The sequence below is a fragment of the Gobio gobio genome (assembly GCF_949357685.1).
Source record: "Gobio gobio genome assembly, chromosome: 16".
Taxonomy (NCBI): Eukaryota; Metazoa; Chordata; class Actinopteri; order Cypriniformes; family Gobionidae; genus Gobio; species Gobio gobio.
The window spans coordinates 2,713,966-2,734,697 of NC_137109.1; the positions used below are offsets into that span (position 1 = coordinate 2,713,966).

The 20,732-nt window shown below is 38.0% G+C and overlaps 1 protein-coding gene across 2 annotated transcripts; it reads left to right on the forward strand.

The window, feature by feature from the left end:
• Positions 1 to 4,668: 4,668 nt before the first annotated feature.
• slbp (stem-loop histone mRNA binding protein) lies at positions 4,669 to 20,239 on the forward strand. 2 transcript variants are annotated; one of them, XM_079838541.1, is made up of 8 exons: positions 4,669 to 4,813; positions 6,387 to 6,509; positions 11,659 to 11,757; positions 11,860 to 11,922; positions 13,959 to 14,108; positions 14,950 to 15,096; positions 15,896 to 16,007; positions 19,029 to 20,239. In XM_079838541.1, the coding sequence occupies exons 1-8, from the start codon at positions 4,758 to 4,760 to the stop codon at positions 19,086 to 19,088; spliced, it is 810 nt and encodes a 269-aa protein (XP_079694667.1). In that variant the 5' UTR covers positions 4,669 to 4,757; the 3' UTR covers positions 19,089 to 20,239. The 2 variants fall into 2 exon arrangements, with proteins under 2 accessions (XP_079694667.1, XP_079694666.1); XM_079838540.1 differs by lacking the exon at positions 19,029 to 20,239 and having other exon boundaries at positions 15,896 to 16,197.
• Positions 20,240 to 20,732: the final 493 nt, after the last annotated feature.

A 20,732-nucleotide genomic window follows, 5' to 3' on the forward strand; every position in this document is an offset into this window, starting at 1 on the left:
ACAAAACGGTCACCAAATATGGACCTTTCCGACAATGTGTTTTTTCAAGATTAGAAAAGATTTTTGATTATAAAGTAGTTAAAATAAATGTTGTAATATGAAACATGACGCCGCCCACTAGGGGGAGGAGCCCGCTAGAATCATTTAGAGTACCGTTTCCATGGTAACGCGACATCCAATTTCAAAACGGTTTTCACAGGATGAATTTTGAGTTTGTAAGCTTTCGAATGATACCGAATTTATGATAATTACTCAAATATATGATAAGAAAAAAGGTATTAAAAAACAACAGTGCCAGGCGTCCCGCCAGCGGAACGGTGACAGTGACAGTTAACTAATGTTGAGATTTGAATACATTATTGATAAATGTTGAAATTAACATTAACGAAAATAAATAAATGCTTTATAAGTGCAGTTCATTATTAGTTCATGTTAACTAATGAGCCTTATTGTAAAGTGTTACCACAATCTTTTATATAGCGCCTTTAAAAAGTACATCTCAAAGCGCTTTACGAGCATTAATGTATAAACGCACATGCGTGTAACCAAGCTGCAAAATATTGACCTGACTGTAATGTAAGGTGGATTGAGACTCCAGCCAGAAGAGCATTGCAATGTGTGAAAATACAGACATGTTAATGTTTTTTCCAATGTTTTTACTTTGCACAAGACAAAATAAATACCTGAAGTGCAAATCATGAAAATCCAATATATTGGGGTTATGTTCATATATGTTCAAGCTGATCACTTTTTTTCTCTCTCTCGTTTTGTGAAGTGATATTACAAGGTAATAAATAAATAAAATAAAAAAATGAAAATAAATGTGTCTTGTGTGACCATAAATTAGGCACAATATTAAATCTGCTGGAGCAACAGACACAGCCAGACGCCACACAGATACAGGGTTTAACAGTGTACAATATATCCCATATTGATAACAGTGGGATCTTCAGTTTTCAGTTTTGAGTGTTAATAAAGAAGCTAAGATGATTTCCTACATGCATTTTATCTGGTTGTTGTCGTCTTGTTTTTGTTGTATGTGTTCAGTTCCCACATCTGTTGAATCCTCTTGTGTGTTTTATAAAGCGTTGTTTTGCCCAACACAAAAACGTTTTACCTCTTACAGTTATCAGGCAGAAGCAAAGATACTTAATAGTGTCTATGAGCATGAAAAATAAATATATATATATTTTTAAAGCTCAGAGAATGTTTTCTCAATCCACCCAATGTTCTCACCTTTTGTACCGCTCACCCGTTGGCATCCCTGATTTAAGTCAAACAAAATTAATTTAATATTCAGTAGGCTATTAAATTTCATTATCCTAAAACCCCAGAGTCTCCCCCAACACCAGTATGGTCTGACCTATCATATGCAGCCTGGCTTCAGCTGTCAATCACGTGGCTCAGCGATGGAGGCGCGGTTGCAGCAAATCTTTTGAAATGTTGATCATTATTCTTATGTGCACACATCTTCATTTATAATAAAGTTCATTATTTCTTTCCTTTTTTAGCTATGTCTTTTTATTTCCAAATAGTTCAAGAGAGACCACTACAAATGAGCAGTGTTTTGCACATTTATGGAGTTTTAAATGGTTATATCACTGTTTTCACTACATTAGTTTGAATTACTACATTTTAGTGATGAGAAATATTTGCAATAAATTTAGTCATGGATTATTATCATGTAAAATGTCCGAAATAGTTGTTGTTTTTTCAAATGTTTGAATTTTGTATGCGTTTATCTGTTCCAAAGTTTAATAAATCAGACACTGATGGCACAGTCTTTTTTTTTTTTAAACCAAAAATGCTTTGCGCTGGTTAGGGGGAACTTGGCTGAAAAAATGTGACAAGGAAAAAAGGTTGAGAACCACTGCTATATAGCACCAGATCTTAACAGGTTCTGTATGTGGTAGCGGTGCTATATAGACCTCAGTCATCCCAAACAAACACTGAAACACCAAGATCTGGAGCTATACAGCACTTACAGTGGTTCTCCTATGATTAAGAGCCAAGAACCGCGTTTAGTGCCATAGCCCATTGTTTTTAGAGTGGGTCAGCATGAGCATTTTAACATCCGTCTAAACCTGAAGCAGTGACTCTAACTGAGGGATGTGGAGTGATTCATTAAAGGTAGACTGAGACCCCATTGCAATAATCAATGCGTGATAGTACAAAAAACAGTAACATGTTTCTGTGGACAGGGGGTCAAATCTTACATTTATGTTATCACCCCCAAATTTAATTTATCTTGAAACTCCTGAGCAGAGCCTTCAATGTTTAGAGGTAAAGAACTACACTGTAAAAAAATCCCCATTAAATATACGGTAAAAAACGGCAGCTGTGGTTGCCAGAACTTTACTGTAAAAAATACAGCCGTAACGTTTTAGGTGTTTAGGGACAGCACCATATAATTTAAAGGTTTATAATGTAATAATTACGGTATAAACCCTATTTCATTAACTCAAATAATGTCAAATTACCATATTGAAATACTCATATCTGTTATGCACCTTTAATGCTGACAACCATCAATCACAGTGGAGATGAGAGTCATATGATCAATCAAAGCTCATCACAAGCAGCTTTTAAGAGGACAATACTAATATATAGAAGAGCTCAGTGTCATTCACACAAACACACTAAACACCATCATGGTAAAACACATATGAAATTTAAAAAATGCAATAAACATTAATTTAACAACATTAAACGTAACATAAAACCCTAATGTACACAATTGATTAGAACAAACTAAGACATTGAAAATACATCAAATGAATTCTGGGAATGTCAATTTACGGTTTTTCACTGTAAATTACACAATGACTTGTTATTTTTCACTTCCAAAAACTGTAAATTTAACAGTATTTTACTGTAAATTAAATGTAAGGTTAGTCACTGAAACTTTCTGTTAACCAATTAACTGTTTTTCACCGTAGCATTTTTACAGTCTTTTACCGTTAAAAATCATAATAATTTTTTTACAGTGTAGATGTGATGAGGTGAACCGATCAGCATTACCTCTGTTTTATCACTATTTGTTAAATTACATTAATTCATATTGTAAATAATAATAAAAAAAGATTGGTTTAGATTAAGCCAGGATTAGAACATTTAAGTAGCTTTTATTTAAAAAAAAAACATTACTGGTGTGTGTCTTGAGACAAAACAATAGCACTGATATATTTTAAGATAATGATAGTGTAATTTACTGTGAAATATTACTATTATATCTTGTGAGATCCTGGAAATAATACAGTGTACTGTGAATTCAGACGTACTTTTGTCACGTACTGTTTTTAGGAAATATAGTATATAGGGAAGTGTGAGACTGATGTACAACCACATCTCCTGCTTCACCCAGAGCCGAGAACAGTTCTGCTCCAGACCGAATAATACCATTTCAAATCTGCCTTATTATTGAATGACCGTTTCCATTGAAAGCTGTTTATCTTCATTTTTTCAGCTGAGAGCAATGGAGAAAAGTGTTTACTAGAACAACCAAATGAGTGCCATATCAGACAGATCTAATAAGAGTTCATATTCCCAGCATTAATACTGATGAATGATTCTCTAAATGACCAGCTCAGATTTGTTCCATGATCTGATTTATGTACATATCTTCTTAAGAGACTGACAACTGCCATCCCAGTCAACAACTGACCTTATTTTTCACATTTATGACCTTCTATAGATGCACCATAAAGAGCAATTATTGAGGTTATCCATAGATCTAAAAATCGCAACTGATGATCACATCAGGAGTCGTTTTTCTTGTATAAAAAGGAAAAATTACCACATAACATATACATCAAATATGTTCACTTATGTATGTCTAGTGTATATTAATGTGTATATTATTATCCACTATCAATCGCCACTATACACTAAATGAATGCAGATTCTCGCATTTTGATTTCATAGTTATTTTTTTGTTATTGATGTTTTAATCAAGCATCTAAAACTCTCCTTCACTTGCCCCTTCAAAAAAAAACACTTAATGTTGAGCCCTTTTGATCTTTTCACCCAAAATTTGACAAATTCAGTGTAATTCTGCATTATACAGTAAATTCCTGCGATTCCGTACCCGTTAGGAAATCATAAGGGCCCGCATTTAATGCCATGATATTGATTTATAAGACATTCTACTCCAATTTAACACATTTGTAAGGCCTTAAATTGTAGAAAGTCAAATGAAGACTTTGTAAAACCCGTGGAAACCACACCCCCTTCACATCTTGTTAGCCCAAACATTTATCTTCGATTTATGTGGTTTATTATTCCAAATAAAGTCAGGGAAAACCTTATCAATATTTTTGGAGGTCAAGAGAGAGGGAAGGGTACACAAATCTCCATCTGTCCTGCAAAAACAACAACCCCCCTCATGACGTATTACTCTTCCGGGACCAAACCAGGCCAGTGTTAACCCGAGAGACGGCCATCAATCACTATTTTAAAGATTCCTTTGTGGGCTTTATGTGTTTGGATTCCCGCCAAAGCTTTCTAAAGCGGAAAAAAAGGAGCTCTTACGCGATTTTACGCGCTAAACTCTGGATGTGATCTATATACAATAGACTGAGGGAAATGACCAATCCCGATGAGGTGCGGATCGACGGTTGTGGGCGTGTCTGTGTGTGACGCGCCCCTCGAGCGTCACGTGACCGGGATGTTGACGTACACCGCGGGACGTTGGCGCGGTTTAATCCAAACCCGGCTGCAGTTCGTGTGCGCGCAGTGTCTGATTTCCAGCTGAAGAAATGTCCGAACATCAGAGATACAGACGCGAGAACGACCACAAACACGACGAAAACAGGTAAACATATCAAAACATGCTAGTTTCTCTTTACTGTTCAGGTGAATGGGTTTATAGCTGCGCGGTTTGCTAGCATAGCTCGACTCTGCGCTATTGTCTTGGCGCTCTTTTGCTTGCGTTTTGCAGTCCTTTGAGCTTCTTCCAGGTTTTTTTCCCACATATCTCTAACTCTTCCAACACTCGACACCTTTATTGAGCTAAAGGAGGAGGTGTGAAGATCTCCCGCCTCGGTTTGGGTGTAAATGAGCCTTTGGCGCCATCAGAACATCAGGGTTTCACTATAGTATTCATTAAACACACATTCCCTCTATCAATGGGGAGGTTTAAATCATTTATATTGTGTTGAGTATCTCGATATAAAGTGTTGACAGTGGAATATTGATCGTGGCGCCTAAAAAACAAAAGCTAGCATTAACATTTGGGTTAATAAGTTGCTTTTATTGGTGCTTAAAAGTTTTTATAATATAACAGATGTGTCCAAATGTGTATGAATTCATTATTTACACAAAAAAATTAATTATGGATGTGCAATGTTTAGTTAATGTGCCAATTAGGGTATGATAATAGTCTCAGAAAATATCACGGTTTTACGGTGTTAAACAATCATTATTATTTTGCTCTGTTTATTATTATTATTATAATAATCATATATGGGAGAACATGTTCAACGCATTTCCTCCTTTTGCAGCCACTCTTCGTCCATATTTCTTGCTAACTGGATAACCATCTTCAAGGATAACTCTGCGTTCGTTTTTCGGATACCCAAATTATTCCCATACGCAGATTTTAACTATTTTTCGGCGGGGGATCGAGATTAGAATTTGTAGCCTCTGGCTTTTTCTGAGCTGTACATGTATGAGTGGAGTCTGAGCAGTCGTGTGGAATAAAGTTTATATGCGCAATAGCGCAGGATAGATCCGCTTAAATTTTTCCCCCCAAAAACCGTGTATCAGGGTTCCCACTCGTCCTGGAAAACCTGGAAAATTGATGACAAATTTTCCAGTCCTGGAAAACACATGGAAAATTAGGGCAATTCTGACCTTTTCTTCACAATTGACTTTTTTGCGCAGTTGCGAGTTTATATCTTGCAATTCTGACGACTTTTCTCAGAATTGTGAGATCTAAACTGCAATTGCAAGTTATAAAGTCCAGTTCTGAGGACAAAATAATTCGCGTTTACATCACATATGTAAACTCGCAATTGTGAGAGTCGAATAGCGAGATAAAAAGTCACAATTACCTTTTCTTTCTATTCTGTGGTGTAAACAAGCTTCCATAGTCATAATGTATGATTAAGAGCTCATACTGAAAAATGCTGGATTAAGTAATGGCAATAAACTGGACGACTTTTAAAGACTCAAAGCAATATTTGGCATGATCCTTGTCTTTTATTCCCGCCGTAGTAAAATTGAAAATGTCCTGGAAAATGGTTGCTGAAAAAGAGTGAGAACCCTGGTGTATAACAATAAACAAATGCTCACGAGATGATAACTGTACATATCAATATCGCGATAAACCGTTGCAACCCTAGTGCCGATTTGTTAATTTCTGCTTCTCGTGTGTTGTTTTGCAGGAACAAAGGCTCTTCGAGATGGTCCCACTGTAGGAAGCGCGGAGCCGATGGGGTCCTGAGGAAATCTCCCGCTGGAGAAGAGCTGGTCCCAGATCAGAGAAGTCCCCAGAGCAGGCCGGAGAGGTGCGTCCATAACCCAGCTTTCTCAAGAGAGTCAACTGCATATGTGTTCAAATGCTTGCCATGTTCAGTGTCTCATATTCGAACCCCTAATGGGATTCTGACCTCATCCTGGCGTTCGGCTGATGCTCAGTCTAATGCTGCGTTCACACCGGACGCGATTCGCACGAGTGATTTACATGTTAAGTCAATGCAGAGACGCGAAATGGCATTCTGCGGCGCGATTGAGGCGGCGTGAATTGAGCGTTTTGAAAAGTTGAAAAATCTGAACTTTGGCGGATATTTCGCGCCGCGTTAACCAATCAGGAGCTTGCTCTAGTAGTGACAACAATGAGAAAATCTGTATATTAATATCTGGTTCAGACAATATGATTATCACTGTGATAACATTAAATGACATGAAACACAACACAGTCTCTTTTTGTTAAATGCAAGTTTATGTATGATCAATAATACAAAAGTATACGTAAGGTATAAGAAGCTACACATGAAATAAAGCAAACAATGCAGTCAAACATTCAAAGTCAGCGCTAGTCGGCTAACGTTACAACTGCAACGTACAGTTATAGCCTAAAAATATAAAGTAATGAAACTTCTCTTTGCCTTCAGTCTAAACGATTTGCCAGGGAACAAATTATAGACCAAAGATCGGCCGTTACAAGATGAATTATAGCTCGAGACACCACAGAGGCATCAGAGCCAGCGGCAGACGGCAGAAGGACTGGCCGAGGAAAGGCTGATCTCACCGGGTTAATGAGCACCGCTGATCCACTGGAGCTCACACACACACACACACACCACATCACATGTTCAAATAGGCACTCTTTATATAAATAAACCACATATTTGAGCTTTAAACTACTACATTATCGACTGAAAAAGTCTTTAAACTATGTTTTGTCACACATTAACAGTAGATTTTAACACAAAAAGACATGTAAACACAGCCCATGTCAGCCATTTCTCAACGAGACGAGCTGCTGGCAGAAGCCCCGCCCATGAGGAGAATCACGTCTGTTGTGCAGTGAATGTCACGCGCGAGTAAACTCAAAATGTACAAGCGTCCACCTTTGCGCGAATCGCGTCCGGTGTGAACGCCACATTATAGATAGGGAAGGCAATTTTGCTTCCGCCCAAAGCCACGCCTCCTTCATATAACACTAAACCACCTCATGTCTCAAAGCGCGTAATGTTACAATAAACAACTTAACCCTTTAAAGGATTAGTTTCTCATCCCAGATGTTCATGTCGTTCTTTCTTCGGTGGAAAAGAAATGACGTTTTTTGATGAAAACATTCCAGGATTTTTCTGCTCATAATGGACTTCAATGGGAACCAATGGTTGAAGGTCCAAATCACTGCAGTTTCAGAGGCTCTGACCAATCCCAGACGAGTCTGATCTAGACAAACCATCCCAACATGTACAACACAAACACACACTTTTTAACCTCAAATGCTCAACTTTTGTATCTATGATGTCATCACGTCGGAAAGGTCACATGACGTAGGTGGAAGTGCCGACCCAGTGTTAAAACGAACGTGCAAAGACTAAACGCCCTTTACACAAATAAAGGTACAATTGGACGATTTTAAAGTTGGAGGAGAACATGAGATGTTTTTCGGCACTTCCATATACGTCATGTGACCTTTCCGACGTGATGACATCATACGCCGTGAAGAAGCACAACACTGAAGTCGAGCATCTGAGGTTAAAGTGTATAAATGTGTGTTTGTGTTGTAAATGTGGCGATGGTTTGTGTATTTCGGGCTTGTTTATAAATAAAATAAACAAATTTGGTACACTGTAATTTAATTTAAAGTAAACTACTGTAGCTTCTAGGGATGGGCGATATGGCCTAAAATCCATCTTGCGATAACGATATATAAATGATAATAGAAGCGTTTCAGAACAGGGAGAACTAAGGAAAGCCAAACTGCTGAATGCATTTTTTACTTAAAGAAAGAAACGTATGTAGTTTTGAGAACATTTATTGTGCAAAACTGTAATAATGCAACATAATGTTGCAGATAAATAAAATTCAATTTTGTTGAATATTTCGTATCGTTTATATCGCCCGTTACTAGTAGCTTCTGTCTGGGACGCCCATCACAGGAAGGAAAGACACAGTACATTATTCAACGCATATTATTAAATGTATAGATGTTACTCGTATCAGTGTTATTATAGTTTACAAACTAAAACTATAAAAACATGTCATAAGTATTTTGCATTTTCGTTTACTTCATTAACCTGATGTACCAAACTAAAACAGAAATAAAAATTGGGACATTTGTAAAATTAACAAAAAACAACAGAATTTCTAAAACTTTAACTAAAATTAATGTCAACATTAGAAAGGTTTTGATTTATAAAGTAGCTAAAATATAAATTTGTGTAATATGATGAGTCCGCTAAGATTATTTAGAGTACTGTTTCCATGGTAATGCAACGCTTTCACAAGATGAGTTGAGTTTGTAAGCTTTCAAATGATACATAATTTATGATGATTACTCAAATATGTGAGATGCGTGAGTTGGTTGTTTTGGTTCTGGAGGAACTGTAAAGGGCGGTTTCGTTTGCTCGGTGACTGACCTCTGACTAAATCTGCATAGCAGGAACTTTATTCAGACCGAATGCAGCGATTGGACGAATATTCTATGGCCCCACGCCTTCCACAGATGATATAAAAGGGTTAGTTCACCCAAAAATGTAAATTGTGTCATTAATTCCTCACCCTCATGTGGTTGGACACCCGTCAGACCTCCGTTCATCTTCAGACACAAATGAAGATATTTTAGTGTAAATCTGATGCTCTGAAAGGCCTCAGATAGGCCTCCATTGGCATTCAGTACATTTACACTCACAAGACCCATAAAAGGCACTAAAAACGTCGTTACAAAGTCCATCTCACCACAGTGACTCTACAATAATTTTACGATGCGACGACTAGTTTTTGTGCGCAAAAAAAAATCTAAATAACTAGGGTTGGGTACCGAAATCCGGTTCCAATATGGCACCGGTACTTATATAACTAGTATGTACCGGACCGAATCAGAACGCAGATTTCGGTTCCTCATTTCGGTGCCAAAATTCAAACGTGCTTTCGCGTGCTTTGGCTGAGCCAGAGACAGAGACAGACACTCAGCGCTCGTCACATCACAACTCATGACAACTATTCAGTGTTTTCAACCACATCTCATGACAACTATTCAGTGTTTTCAACCACATCTCATGACAACTATTCAGTGTTTTCAACCACATCTCATGACAACTATTCAGTGTTTTCAACCACATCTCATGACAACTATTCAGTGTTTTCAACCACATCTCATGACAACTATTCAGTGTTTTCAACCACATCTCATGACAACTATTCAGTGTTTTCAACCACATCTCATGACAACTATTCAGTGTTTTCAACCACATCTCATGACAACTATTCAGTGTTTTCAACCACATCTCATGACAACTATTCAGTGTTTTCAACCACATCTCATGACAACTATTCAGTGTTTTCAACCACATCATGTTTATTCCAGGTTTCAGACATTTAAATGCTCATAAGTTAGGCTACTAGCAAAAAACACCCACTGATGTCTATGAAAGCGGCTATGACAATCCTTTCAGACGATTATAATTTGACTAACGTTACATGTTTTATTCACATCAGATAAATGCACATTATATAGTAGCTATATCGTTTACTCTATTCTTCTTCCAGTTCACTGGTCACTTACTTTCATGTATTTCGTGAGACGAGAATGAACTCAAGTGTTGTAAATCCGACAGATCCGATTCTGAGGCACAAACTAACATGGCGCCGCCCATTGCGCTTTATAGATCAACTAACACACATTCACTCACACATTTGAACATCAGATAGTTCGTGACACAGTTAAGAAGTTTGTGAATATTTTGAATAAAAAGAAAAAACGAAATAAACCCGATACAGCTGAGCTGGCAGCGCTATTGCGGCCGCTGTTGTCATGTGAGAAACATGACGCGTCGCCATGGAAACATTAAGACGATGCGTTCTAAAATATTTAGCCAGAGAATATGATCATATTTCAAAAAAGAGCTGAAGCTCGAAGCTGGTTTGTAGCAGAGCAAGAATACAGACTAGGCTAACTGCTGTTATTATTGTAATTAAGAGTTATATTAGGCTTGTTGTAGTTGGGTTAGGTGGCTTAGGTTTTACTGTGAATTTGTAAATAAGTCAATTATAATTTGTAAATAAGTAAATTGTGTTTTGTATTTATTTATATTCATACATTTAAGTATACATTGAACTTTTAATAAATGGTTAAATTTAAATAAAAAATAAATAAATAAAAAGCCATTTAATGTCATCCACCTCGTTTTGTGGCCTTTTAAAAAAAAAAAGTATCGGTTCAGGCACCGTTTAGGCACCGGAACCGTTTTAAAAGTATCGGTTTGGCACCGGAATCGAAAAAAACCCAAACGATAACCAACCCTATAAATAACACCTTTATCCAGCTTGTTCTTGTCTTCCGTGTGTGTCTCCACGACGCATGCGTGAGAATATGAGCAGATCCGGCGTTCGGACACTTGACCCAGAAGACATTTGTCTACAAGCAGAGGAAGACGCGCGTATCTCAGCTGTTGATCTACATTGATCGTGCTTTAGGTCTCGGTGTAGTTCTCAAAATCGGGCTAAAGTGGCATTTCATGGATTCCCGAACGCCGGATCTGCTCATATTCTCACGCATGCGTCGTGGAGACACACACGGAAGACAAGAAAAGTTTAACTAAAGGCGTTATTTAGATTTTTTTTGCGCACAAAAACTATTGTCGTCGTATCGTAAGATTATTGTAGAGTCACTGTGGTGAGATGGACTTTGTAACGACGTTTTTAGTGCCTTTTATGGGTCTTGTGAGTGTAAATGTACTGAATGCCAATGGAGGCCTATCTGAAGCCTTTCTCAGCATCAGATTTACACTAAAATATCTTCATTTGTGTCTGAAGATGAACGGAGGTCTGACGGGTGTCCAACCACATAAGGGTGAGGAATTAATGACTGAAATTACATTTTTGGGTGAACTAACCCTTTAAGTGCATTTGGATCCGCCAGCACAGCCGTCTCTGGAACACATGTGTGTAGTTTGTGAGTGTGTAGTGGTGTGTGTGCAGGACCCCCGAGAGCGACGGGCCGGTGTCCAGAGTGAGGAACTGGGGCGATCAGGTGGAGGCACACGAGATGCGCTCAAACATCCAGCGGGATATGCATCGGTCAGCCGCCTCTCTTCATTATGTTTGATCAAATCAGCAGGTTTCTCCATGAGTGTATTAATGGCGCTGATGAGCGTTTAACTGGTGCTTTCTCTTATTCAGATACAGGAGGAGGATTCTTACAGTGGACTTTCCTCAAAGAGACAGGAAAATCTCATCTGGAAGGTTTGTGATTATCATTTTCTGGTGTGACTTACTCATGTTAAAATACTTTCTGCTAGCCGATTAAATGTAGATTTCACACCAAGAATGATAACTATATTATAAATAACTCTTCCTTCTAGTTAACTTATAGCATCAAATAAACATGAATGAATGTTGTTTCGGGTGCGGAGACACGTCAGTACACACTGTTTTTCAAGTTCAGGTCCACCGACGTTAATCTACGAACTCTGTTGACTGCTTCGTCAGACAAAATGGTGGATTCGGGGAATGGCGGATTATGATTGGTCAGATCGCCTGTCAATCAAACTCCCAGTGACGGATGAATTCCTCACTCATGTCGTTCCAAACCCGTACGACCTTCGTTCATCTTCAGACACAAATGAAGATATTTCTGATGAGATCTGAGAGCTCTGACCGCTCCATAGATGTAATGAACACTGTCAAGGCTCAGAAAGGCAGTAAAGACATCATTAATATAGTCATGTGACTCCAGTGGTTCAGCCGTCATGTTATGACGCCACGAGAATACAGAAATAACGACTTTATTCAACAATCTCTTCCCGCTCACAGTGCAGAGCTTCCGGGTTCTACAGCAGAACGCCGGCTCACTATTGGCCGAGCACGATCACATGATCACATGCGTTGCTTGCGTGAATTGTGTTGGAGAGACACAGAAGAGTAGAGATTGTTGAATAAAGTTTTGTTTTTGCGCACAAAGTATTCTCGGGGCTTCATAATAGTTCTGGGCAGTGTATCAAACTCCGGTTCCGCCCTCTGTCGTTTCAAACAATAGTTAAACAGCGCGTTAAAAAGCCTGGTCCGTTTGGGAAGGAGTGCGCGCTACACAGTGTTAATTTTGACAGCAAATTTTGATTTAGTTTTAGTCACCTGATTTAGTTTTAGTCTCCTAAAATCGAATGAGTTTAGTTCAGTTGTAATACATTAAGCATTTAAGCATTACATAACCGACTGCACTTGAACTGACATTTTAACATTTTGTTTTTGACATTAAAATACACGAAAGAGCTCAATTCACTTTTTTGTCTGTTTTTAAAAACATCTCTATAGTTTTTATAACTTTGTATTTCTGTTTAAGTCAGTATATCAGGTTAAGCTAAAGCTTCAAATAAATGTGTTTATTTATTTTATTAATTTCAGTTAACATTTAATTTCAAGTAATGAAGTTTTTTTAATGGTTTTAGTGAACTATTATAACCCTGATACTTTATTGAATATGTGTCAAATACTGGTCTGTCCTCCTGACTATGAATTAAATGGGAATTAAATTAAATACAGTTTACTGGTAACCAAAAGCGAATATATAATGCGTGACTTTTAATTACAAACAAGCTGGAAATACACCAGGACTCTTATTTTGAAATGTCTGCGCCTTTATTGCAGTTGCAGGAGCTCATTCAAGTTCAGATGAGGAGATCAAATATGCATTGTTACAACCGTCTAAAACACATTACTATATAAACATGGTAAAGTAAACACTGTCATTATTCATCAGCATTAGTTCATAAACACTGGTCTGGCATAAATGTGTGTTATTGACTGATTGATTTCGTTGACGAAAATGATTAATCAATGAAATGAACACTGGCACTTTCAACGTGCACTACTGCCCACGCCGCGATGGCGCCATTTTTGCCTCGATTTGAGGGAGCGGAATTAATGACAGAATTTACATTTTTGGGTGAACTGTCCCTTTAAGGCCCCGATGTACTTCAAGCTAATCTGAAGAACGAACGGGTGTGACGTCATTTTGAGTGAAAGTCAGGCCATAATGAAGTTAGTTTCGGGAGTTTGAAACCGCTTGCCAAAGTGAACTTTCCGGAACAGTGTTGCTCCGGCTGGTAAAGGCCTGGTTCATGGTGATGATGTAATGGGTGGGTGTGTCTCCGAGGCTCCGCCTTCTTTGAGGTGTAGCTGTTCTCCGGTTGGCTTCTAGTGTTCAGCTTGTGGAGGTCAGAGCACTAAACGTGTGCTGTGTCCGTCTTGACTTGAGTCGTCCGCTTTTCTCTTTCCCTCAGTTCAGACTCCAGAGACTCTCGAGACTCCAGAGACTCTCCGGCTAAAGGAGACATGGAGACGGACGAGGCCATACTCGTGCGGAGACAGAAGCAGATCAACTACGGGAAGAACACGCTGGCCTATGACCGCTACATCAAGGAGATTCCCAAGTGCGTCAGCTCACCTTGTGTCTAAATGTGAATCTGCTATGACCTCTGGGACCGTCTTAAAGGATTAGTTCACTTTTAAATCAACTTCTGCTGATCATTTACTCTCCCTCATGTCATCCAAGATGTCCATGTCTTTCTGCAGTCGAAAGTTTTTGATGAAAACATTCCAGGGTTGTTCTCCATATAATGGACTTCAATGGGCTCCAAACGGTTCAAGGTCCAAATGACAGTTTCAGTGCAGCTTTAAACGACACCAGATGATGAATAAGGGTCTGATCTAGTGAAACCCAGCAGTATTTATGCTATTATTTTACCTCTTATCAGACGAACGTGATCATCTCTGAGCCATAACTTCCGCTAAGTGAGGTCAAAATACGAGCGTGGTCATAGATGTATACGTAGATGCCTCATTAGCGCCTGCACGGATCAGTAGAATGAGGCATCTACTATCGCTATATCTATGACCACGCTCGTATTTTGACCTCACTTAGCGGAAGTTATGGCTCAGAGATGATCACGTTCGTCTGATAAGAGGTAAAATAATAGCATAAATACTGCTGGGTTTCACTCAGAAACTGATGGTTTGTCTAGATCAGACCCTTATTCATCATCTGGGGTCGTTTAAAGCTGCACTGAAACTGTCATTTGACCCGTTTGGAGCCCATTGAAGTCCATTATATGGAGAAAAACCCTGGAATGTTTTCATCAAAAACCTTCATTTCTTTTCGACTGCAGAAGGAAAGACATGGACATCTTGGATGACATGGGGGAGAGTAAATGATCAGCAGAAGTTGATTTAAAAGGTAACTAACCCTTTAAGACGGGTTTGCTGATATTATAGGCACCTGAGACAGCAGGGGGTTCATCCCAAGACTCCCAACAAGTTCAAGAAGTACAGCCGGCGCTCCTGGGACCAGCAGATCAAGCTGTGGCGGGTCAAGCTGCACGCCTGGGATCCTCCGGCTGAAGAGGGCAGCCTGCAGCAGATGTGAGCTTACACACACACACACACACACACACACACACACACACACACACTGTCTGATCCTCCGGCTGAAGAGGGCAGCGGCCTGCAGCAGATGTGAGCTTACACACACACACACACACACACACACACTCTGATCTCGGCCCCAGTGTTCATGCTCTGTGTGTGTGTGTGTGTGTGTGTGTGTGTGTGTGTGTGTGTGTGTGTGTGTGTGTGTGTGTGTGTGTGTGTGTGTGTGTGTGTGTGTGTGTGTGTGTGTGTGTGTGTGTGTGTGTGTGTGTGTGTGTGTGTGTGTGTGTGTGTGTGTGTGTGTGTGTGTGTGTGTGTGTGTGTGTGTGTGTGTGTGTGTGTGTGTGTGTGTGTGTGTGTGTGTGTGTGTGTGTGTGTGTGTGTGTGTGTGTGTGTGTGTGTGTGTGTGTGTGTGTGTGTGTGTGTGTGTGTGTGTGTGTGTGTGTGTGTGTGTGTGTGTGTGTGTGTGTGTGTGTGTGTGTGTGTGTGTGTGTGTGTGTGTGTGTGTGTGTGTGTGTGTGTGTGTGTGTGTGTGTGTGTGTGTGTGTGTGTGTGTGTGTGTGTGTGTGTGTGTGTGTGTGTGTGTGTGTGTGTGTGTGTGTGTGTGTGTGTGTGTGTGTGTGTGTGTGTGTGTGTGTGTGTGTGTGTGTGTGTGTGTGTGTGTGTGTGTGTGTGTGTGTGTGTGTGTGTGTGTGTGTGTGTGTGTGTGTGTGTGTGTGTGTGTGTGTGTGTGTGTGTGTGTGTGTGTGTGTGTGTGTGTGTGTGTGTGTGTGTGTGTGTGTGTGTGTTCCAGAGAGGAGATCGACCTGGGGGAGATCATGGACTTTGAGTTTGATGTGGAGTGTTCGGCGGAGACTGAATCCCAGAGTCCCACAACCACTGCGCCATCACTGCCTCTGACTGAGGTAACTTCACAATTCACAGGAAACCACATCAGCCTCACCAGGGGCTGTACCATGAAGCCGGTTTAGCTGCTAGCCACATATGTTTAAGCTTAGTTTGTGCCAATCCTGGGTTTTAGGTACCATTAAAGTGGTTTGGCTTTAGTGTTCATCTCCATAGTAACTTACCCTCCACGGCTAACCTGCTCCAGGGCAGGTCATGTTCTGGATAAGAGATCTCAAACTGAAATTAGACCAATCAGCTGTGAGCAAAGTGACACGCCTCTGATGCAATAAAGCCACGCCCCCTGTTTCTATGCCAAATTAAAGGTCACTACATAGCAAATGGTTTTTAAAGACTAAAGTGTCCGGCTTTTAACAATGCTTATTTATTATAATAATAATAATTTTGAATGACTTGGATATCATTTAAGTAATTATTATACCCGTAATCAATTACACATGTATAATTTTAGTTAATCAATCATTAATAGGCACATAGTTAAAATTAATATAAATAGCCTATATAAAGGTCATACAAATAAGCTTTAAAATCAATAAATAAAGCTATACAAATGACTACATGTGAGTTTAAATGTTCAATTCTCTCTATATATCAACTAAACTAACTTCATAACGTTTATTGCACTGACTAAGTAAGATTTTTCTTAAAGTTGTCCTCGACAGCTCTTTTCTACTGTGTAAATTTGTTTAAATTCTTAATATTTTTCAATCTATTCTGCAGAAGAGTGAAGTGAATTTCGCTGCTTCTCCCGCGAGAAGTGAATCAGTTTGACTGATCCACAGCCTGTGATTGGCTGTTCACTGCTGATGTCACAGCTAAACTCAGGATCAAAGCCTGAGTTGACAGAGAAAGCTGATGATCAGCATCATGGGACCAACAAAGACTGAATAGATTGGTTTGGTCTTGTCAACTCAACTAATCCTGTAACCCTGAGTTTGTTAAACTACCATCATGGTACAGGCCCCTGGAGTTCACTTTTTTTGCATCGTAAAAATTGGCGGTAATAGAATTGTGTGTAAACCTCATTATATTATAGCGTACAGCATTCGACATTAACGAGAATTTTACTTGCCTGACCGGACACACTGATTAAAACGTCAAAAAATAACTAGTGAATCACCAAAATGCAACAATAATTCTGCATTCACTAGTGTAAGTGGCGATCGACAGTGGATAATGTAATGAACTGACGGTAAGGCGGCGCTGTTGACGCTCGAGGAGAAATCACAACCAATGAGAACCTCAGTTAATATACACGGTTAAAATCACTAATTGTGGAGTTTTTATATTTATAACATATGATACAGTTAAGCAACATCACATTAGCAAGAGTGCTGTTTTCCTGAACACCATCACCACTGAACATGACACTGATCTCATATGACAGATCCATAAACTATTCATTAACTTTAGGTCACTTACATTTTAGATGCAATATTCACTGTTTTTGTTTGATATCAGCTGCGAAAATATTTCCAAACAAAGACCACAGCAGAACCATAACCCATCTCACAGCATCAGTGTGTGTTAGTGAATGATTCAGCGTTTGAATTAATTATTCAATGACTCGCTCATTTCTTATTGGTATATTCAAACATATTTAAAACAATCTCATAACATTCAAACATATTTAAAACAATCTCATAACATAATTTAATGCAGTTGTAATTTTTTTAGTATAAATTATTTAATTTGATTGGTAACAGCCCTATAGTGTCTTCTAATTTAATTTATTAAATGTAAGAATATAAAATGAAAGCTGGAGCATATCATATATTTAATAAGATTATAGAAAAAAATGCCCTTTATAAAAGGTAAAAATATCACAAATATGCAGATTTAAATATGTGAAAGCTGATTGAACACTGGTGAGAATATTGCTTCAGAATAATGATTTAGTTTTTTAAAGTTTTGACTCTGATAAGTGTGTGACAGATTAACTGCACGTGAACCGCTCAGGTCGAGCTGGGATATTCTGACCCTCAGATGTACAATAGTCAAACATGACACACACTAAACGCAGAAAGCTGCTCTGGTTTTACTTCATCATGATGGGTTTTATTTTTACAAATTCTGTTTTTTCCATTTTAAGAAATTAAAATATTTTTTGGACTCCATTTTAATGGTTACATTTAATTTTAGTAATCAGGAAGCATGTCTAATTAATTGAAAATCATGACCAAAAAACAAACATTTATTAAGTTTATCAAAAAATTATAAAAAAGCGTTTTTGTTTTATCTTTACTAAATTCTGTGTTTTCTGGATTCCATTTGAATTGTTTAATCAAATTGATAATCAAAAAGCATGTCTAATTAATTTAGTCATTTCTAAGAGGTGCTCCCACAGAAACTCTGTTTTAATCTTTCTGGCAATCAAGTAAAGGCATAACACATGAATTTATCTTTTAATCATATGAAATTAATCTTTTGTCCAACAAAGTGCTAAATAACAGCTTTACTGTTAAAATGAAAACATGGGAGAGAAATTGTGATTTATTCCTTAAAATAAAGTTTTAATAATAATAAAATTATCAATGACATTGAACTGTAGCTAAATTCTACTGTACAACAGTGATATATTTCTCTCTCAACCTAGAGCTGCACGAAATCAATCCGCACTTTGGCTTGTGGACTTTATGAAAGTGTAAAGGCTGTTTTTTTAAATATATATTTTATTAGACATTTCTAATGATTTTTAGCCATGGGCTGTCTGCATGTTAATCGCTAACCCTGCAGATTTGTTGTAAAATATAAATATTACCATTACAATAACATTATTAAAACTAGAGTATTTAAGAATAAATATAACAATATTATAATAAAATTGAACAAAATAAGAAATTTAGCAATAATAATAATATATATTAATATGACTACTAATAAAGCGCACTGTTTTATAATATATATACACATACTTTTCATTTGTTAAAAAAAATCGCATTTTAAATAGCAAATTGCGGAGAAAGAACTGTATATTTAAGTAGTGTTTTTAGGAGTTAATCTCCAATGTTGTGTTGCAGGACTCGTTCTCAGGAACCCCGAAGAAGATGATGAAGATGGATGAAGCGGAGATGTCCTGAGAGAGAGAGATCTGAGAGATTTAACACTGTGGTTCTGCGGATGAGCTGAAGCGGTTCTGCTGTGGCTCTTCTTCCTCTTCCTCATCCTCATCCCTCTCTCTGCTTCTCCTCTTAGTGAAGAACTGGCCATGTCTGAGTGGTCTGAGCTCCTGCGGTGGGAACCAGCGCTCAGCTTCTCTTTATCAGTTTCACGCTCGCCGCTCATTTACTGTGTTCAGTAGTTTGTGATTTTAAATGTTTGTTTTTTTGGGTTTTGAATTTGTTAATTTCTATTTTATTAAGAACCTTTTGAAAATAAATATTAAACTGTAATGACCATGTCAGTTGTGTCGTATTGCTGGACTTTCTCAAGACCTTTGGACTGAAACTGAAGGTAAAGTGCAATATTTGGACAAATGCACACAGTGATGTTTCTACAGCTCGTTTATTAAAGATCATTAAATATCCTGATTAAACTACGGCTTGATTGAACTAAAACAGGCCTTATAGTTTTAAGTTAGGTTTACTTTTAGGTTTACCTTTTATTAGATTTTATAGTTTATTGTATGAAGATCACATTTGTCAAAATATCAGTTTGTTTTTCATTCCGTTACATAGATTTTTTTTCCCCTACTCATTATAGCTCAAGCACTGAAAGTGTAGAGGACGAAACCTGCAAAAACTAATAAATACGCCAAAAAATCCACACATTTCTACATGTGTATATGTAAAATAGTGCAATAAATCCACATATTCCTGAATAAATAAATATATTGATAATTAAATGTGTGAGGAGATAAATAATTAAAACGAATGTTGGCGGGAATAAATAAAATGTTAAAGGAAATGCGAAACTGAAAGTGTTTCTTTTAACCGTTTAGTAATTTTTGAATGTATCGCGGTATTTATTTTTCCTTGACGCGACATGTTAATGAGCTGTCAATCAAACATCAGAACATGGTCTGAGTGCCACCATTGGCTGATGGCTGTTAGCCACGCCCTCATTAACACATCAGGCCAAGGAAACTGCATTCAAAAATGAATAAACGGTTAAAAGGGGGAAAGACAACTTTCGGTTTCTTATATTAAATAAACTTTTATTTATTTATTCAATTTAAACGAATTATTTCAAATCATAACGTTGCGCAACAAATAAAACTTGTTTTATTTTCAGACATGATCGTAACGCTTGGTCTTTTAACGTGTTAAAGTTATGAGTATTTGATATATCATGAATATCTGCTCTTTTCAGTCACTGCATTCTTTCCCCCTGTGTATTTCACTGTGATATGAAAAAGGACAACATAAATACGTTATTGCTGTGGAAAGATTTGCGCTTTTTGGGTTAATGATCTGTTGGAAGTATATTGATGATAAATGTGTTTCTAATGTTCGATGGTTGAAGAGTGAGTAGAGTAATGTCATCTCATTGCGAGATTGTGTACAACCGTAATTCACGCAAAGCATCATGGGGCGTGGGAATAAGGTGGAGCGGTGTATGAGAGTATTAAATACTTTTTACAAAAGAAAAACTCCACAATAGTGATTTCACAACTTTCAAAAAGAGGGGGAAAAAGAGTCCGATTGATTGATTGATTAATGAAAAGAGATAGATGTTAACTTTACCGCTTTATTTAGAAACACCCAGCAGCGGTAACTTGTTTT

What these genes read in the sequence shown, in the direction of transcription:
- slbp (XM_079838540.1), top strand. Translation starts at nt 4,758, where the DNA reads ATGTCCGAACATCAGAGATACAGACGCGAGAACGACCACAAACACGAC. An exon ending in CACAAACACGACGAAAACAG is followed by an intron (nt 4,814 to 6,386) that starts GTAAACATATCA and finishes GTTGTTTTGCAG; the next exon opens with GAACAAAGGCTCTTCGAGAT. An exon ending in CCCCAGAGCAGGCCGGAGAG is followed by an intron (nt 6,510 to 11,658) that starts GTGCGTCCATAA and finishes GTGTGTGTGCAG; the next exon opens with GACCCCCGAGAGCGACGGGC.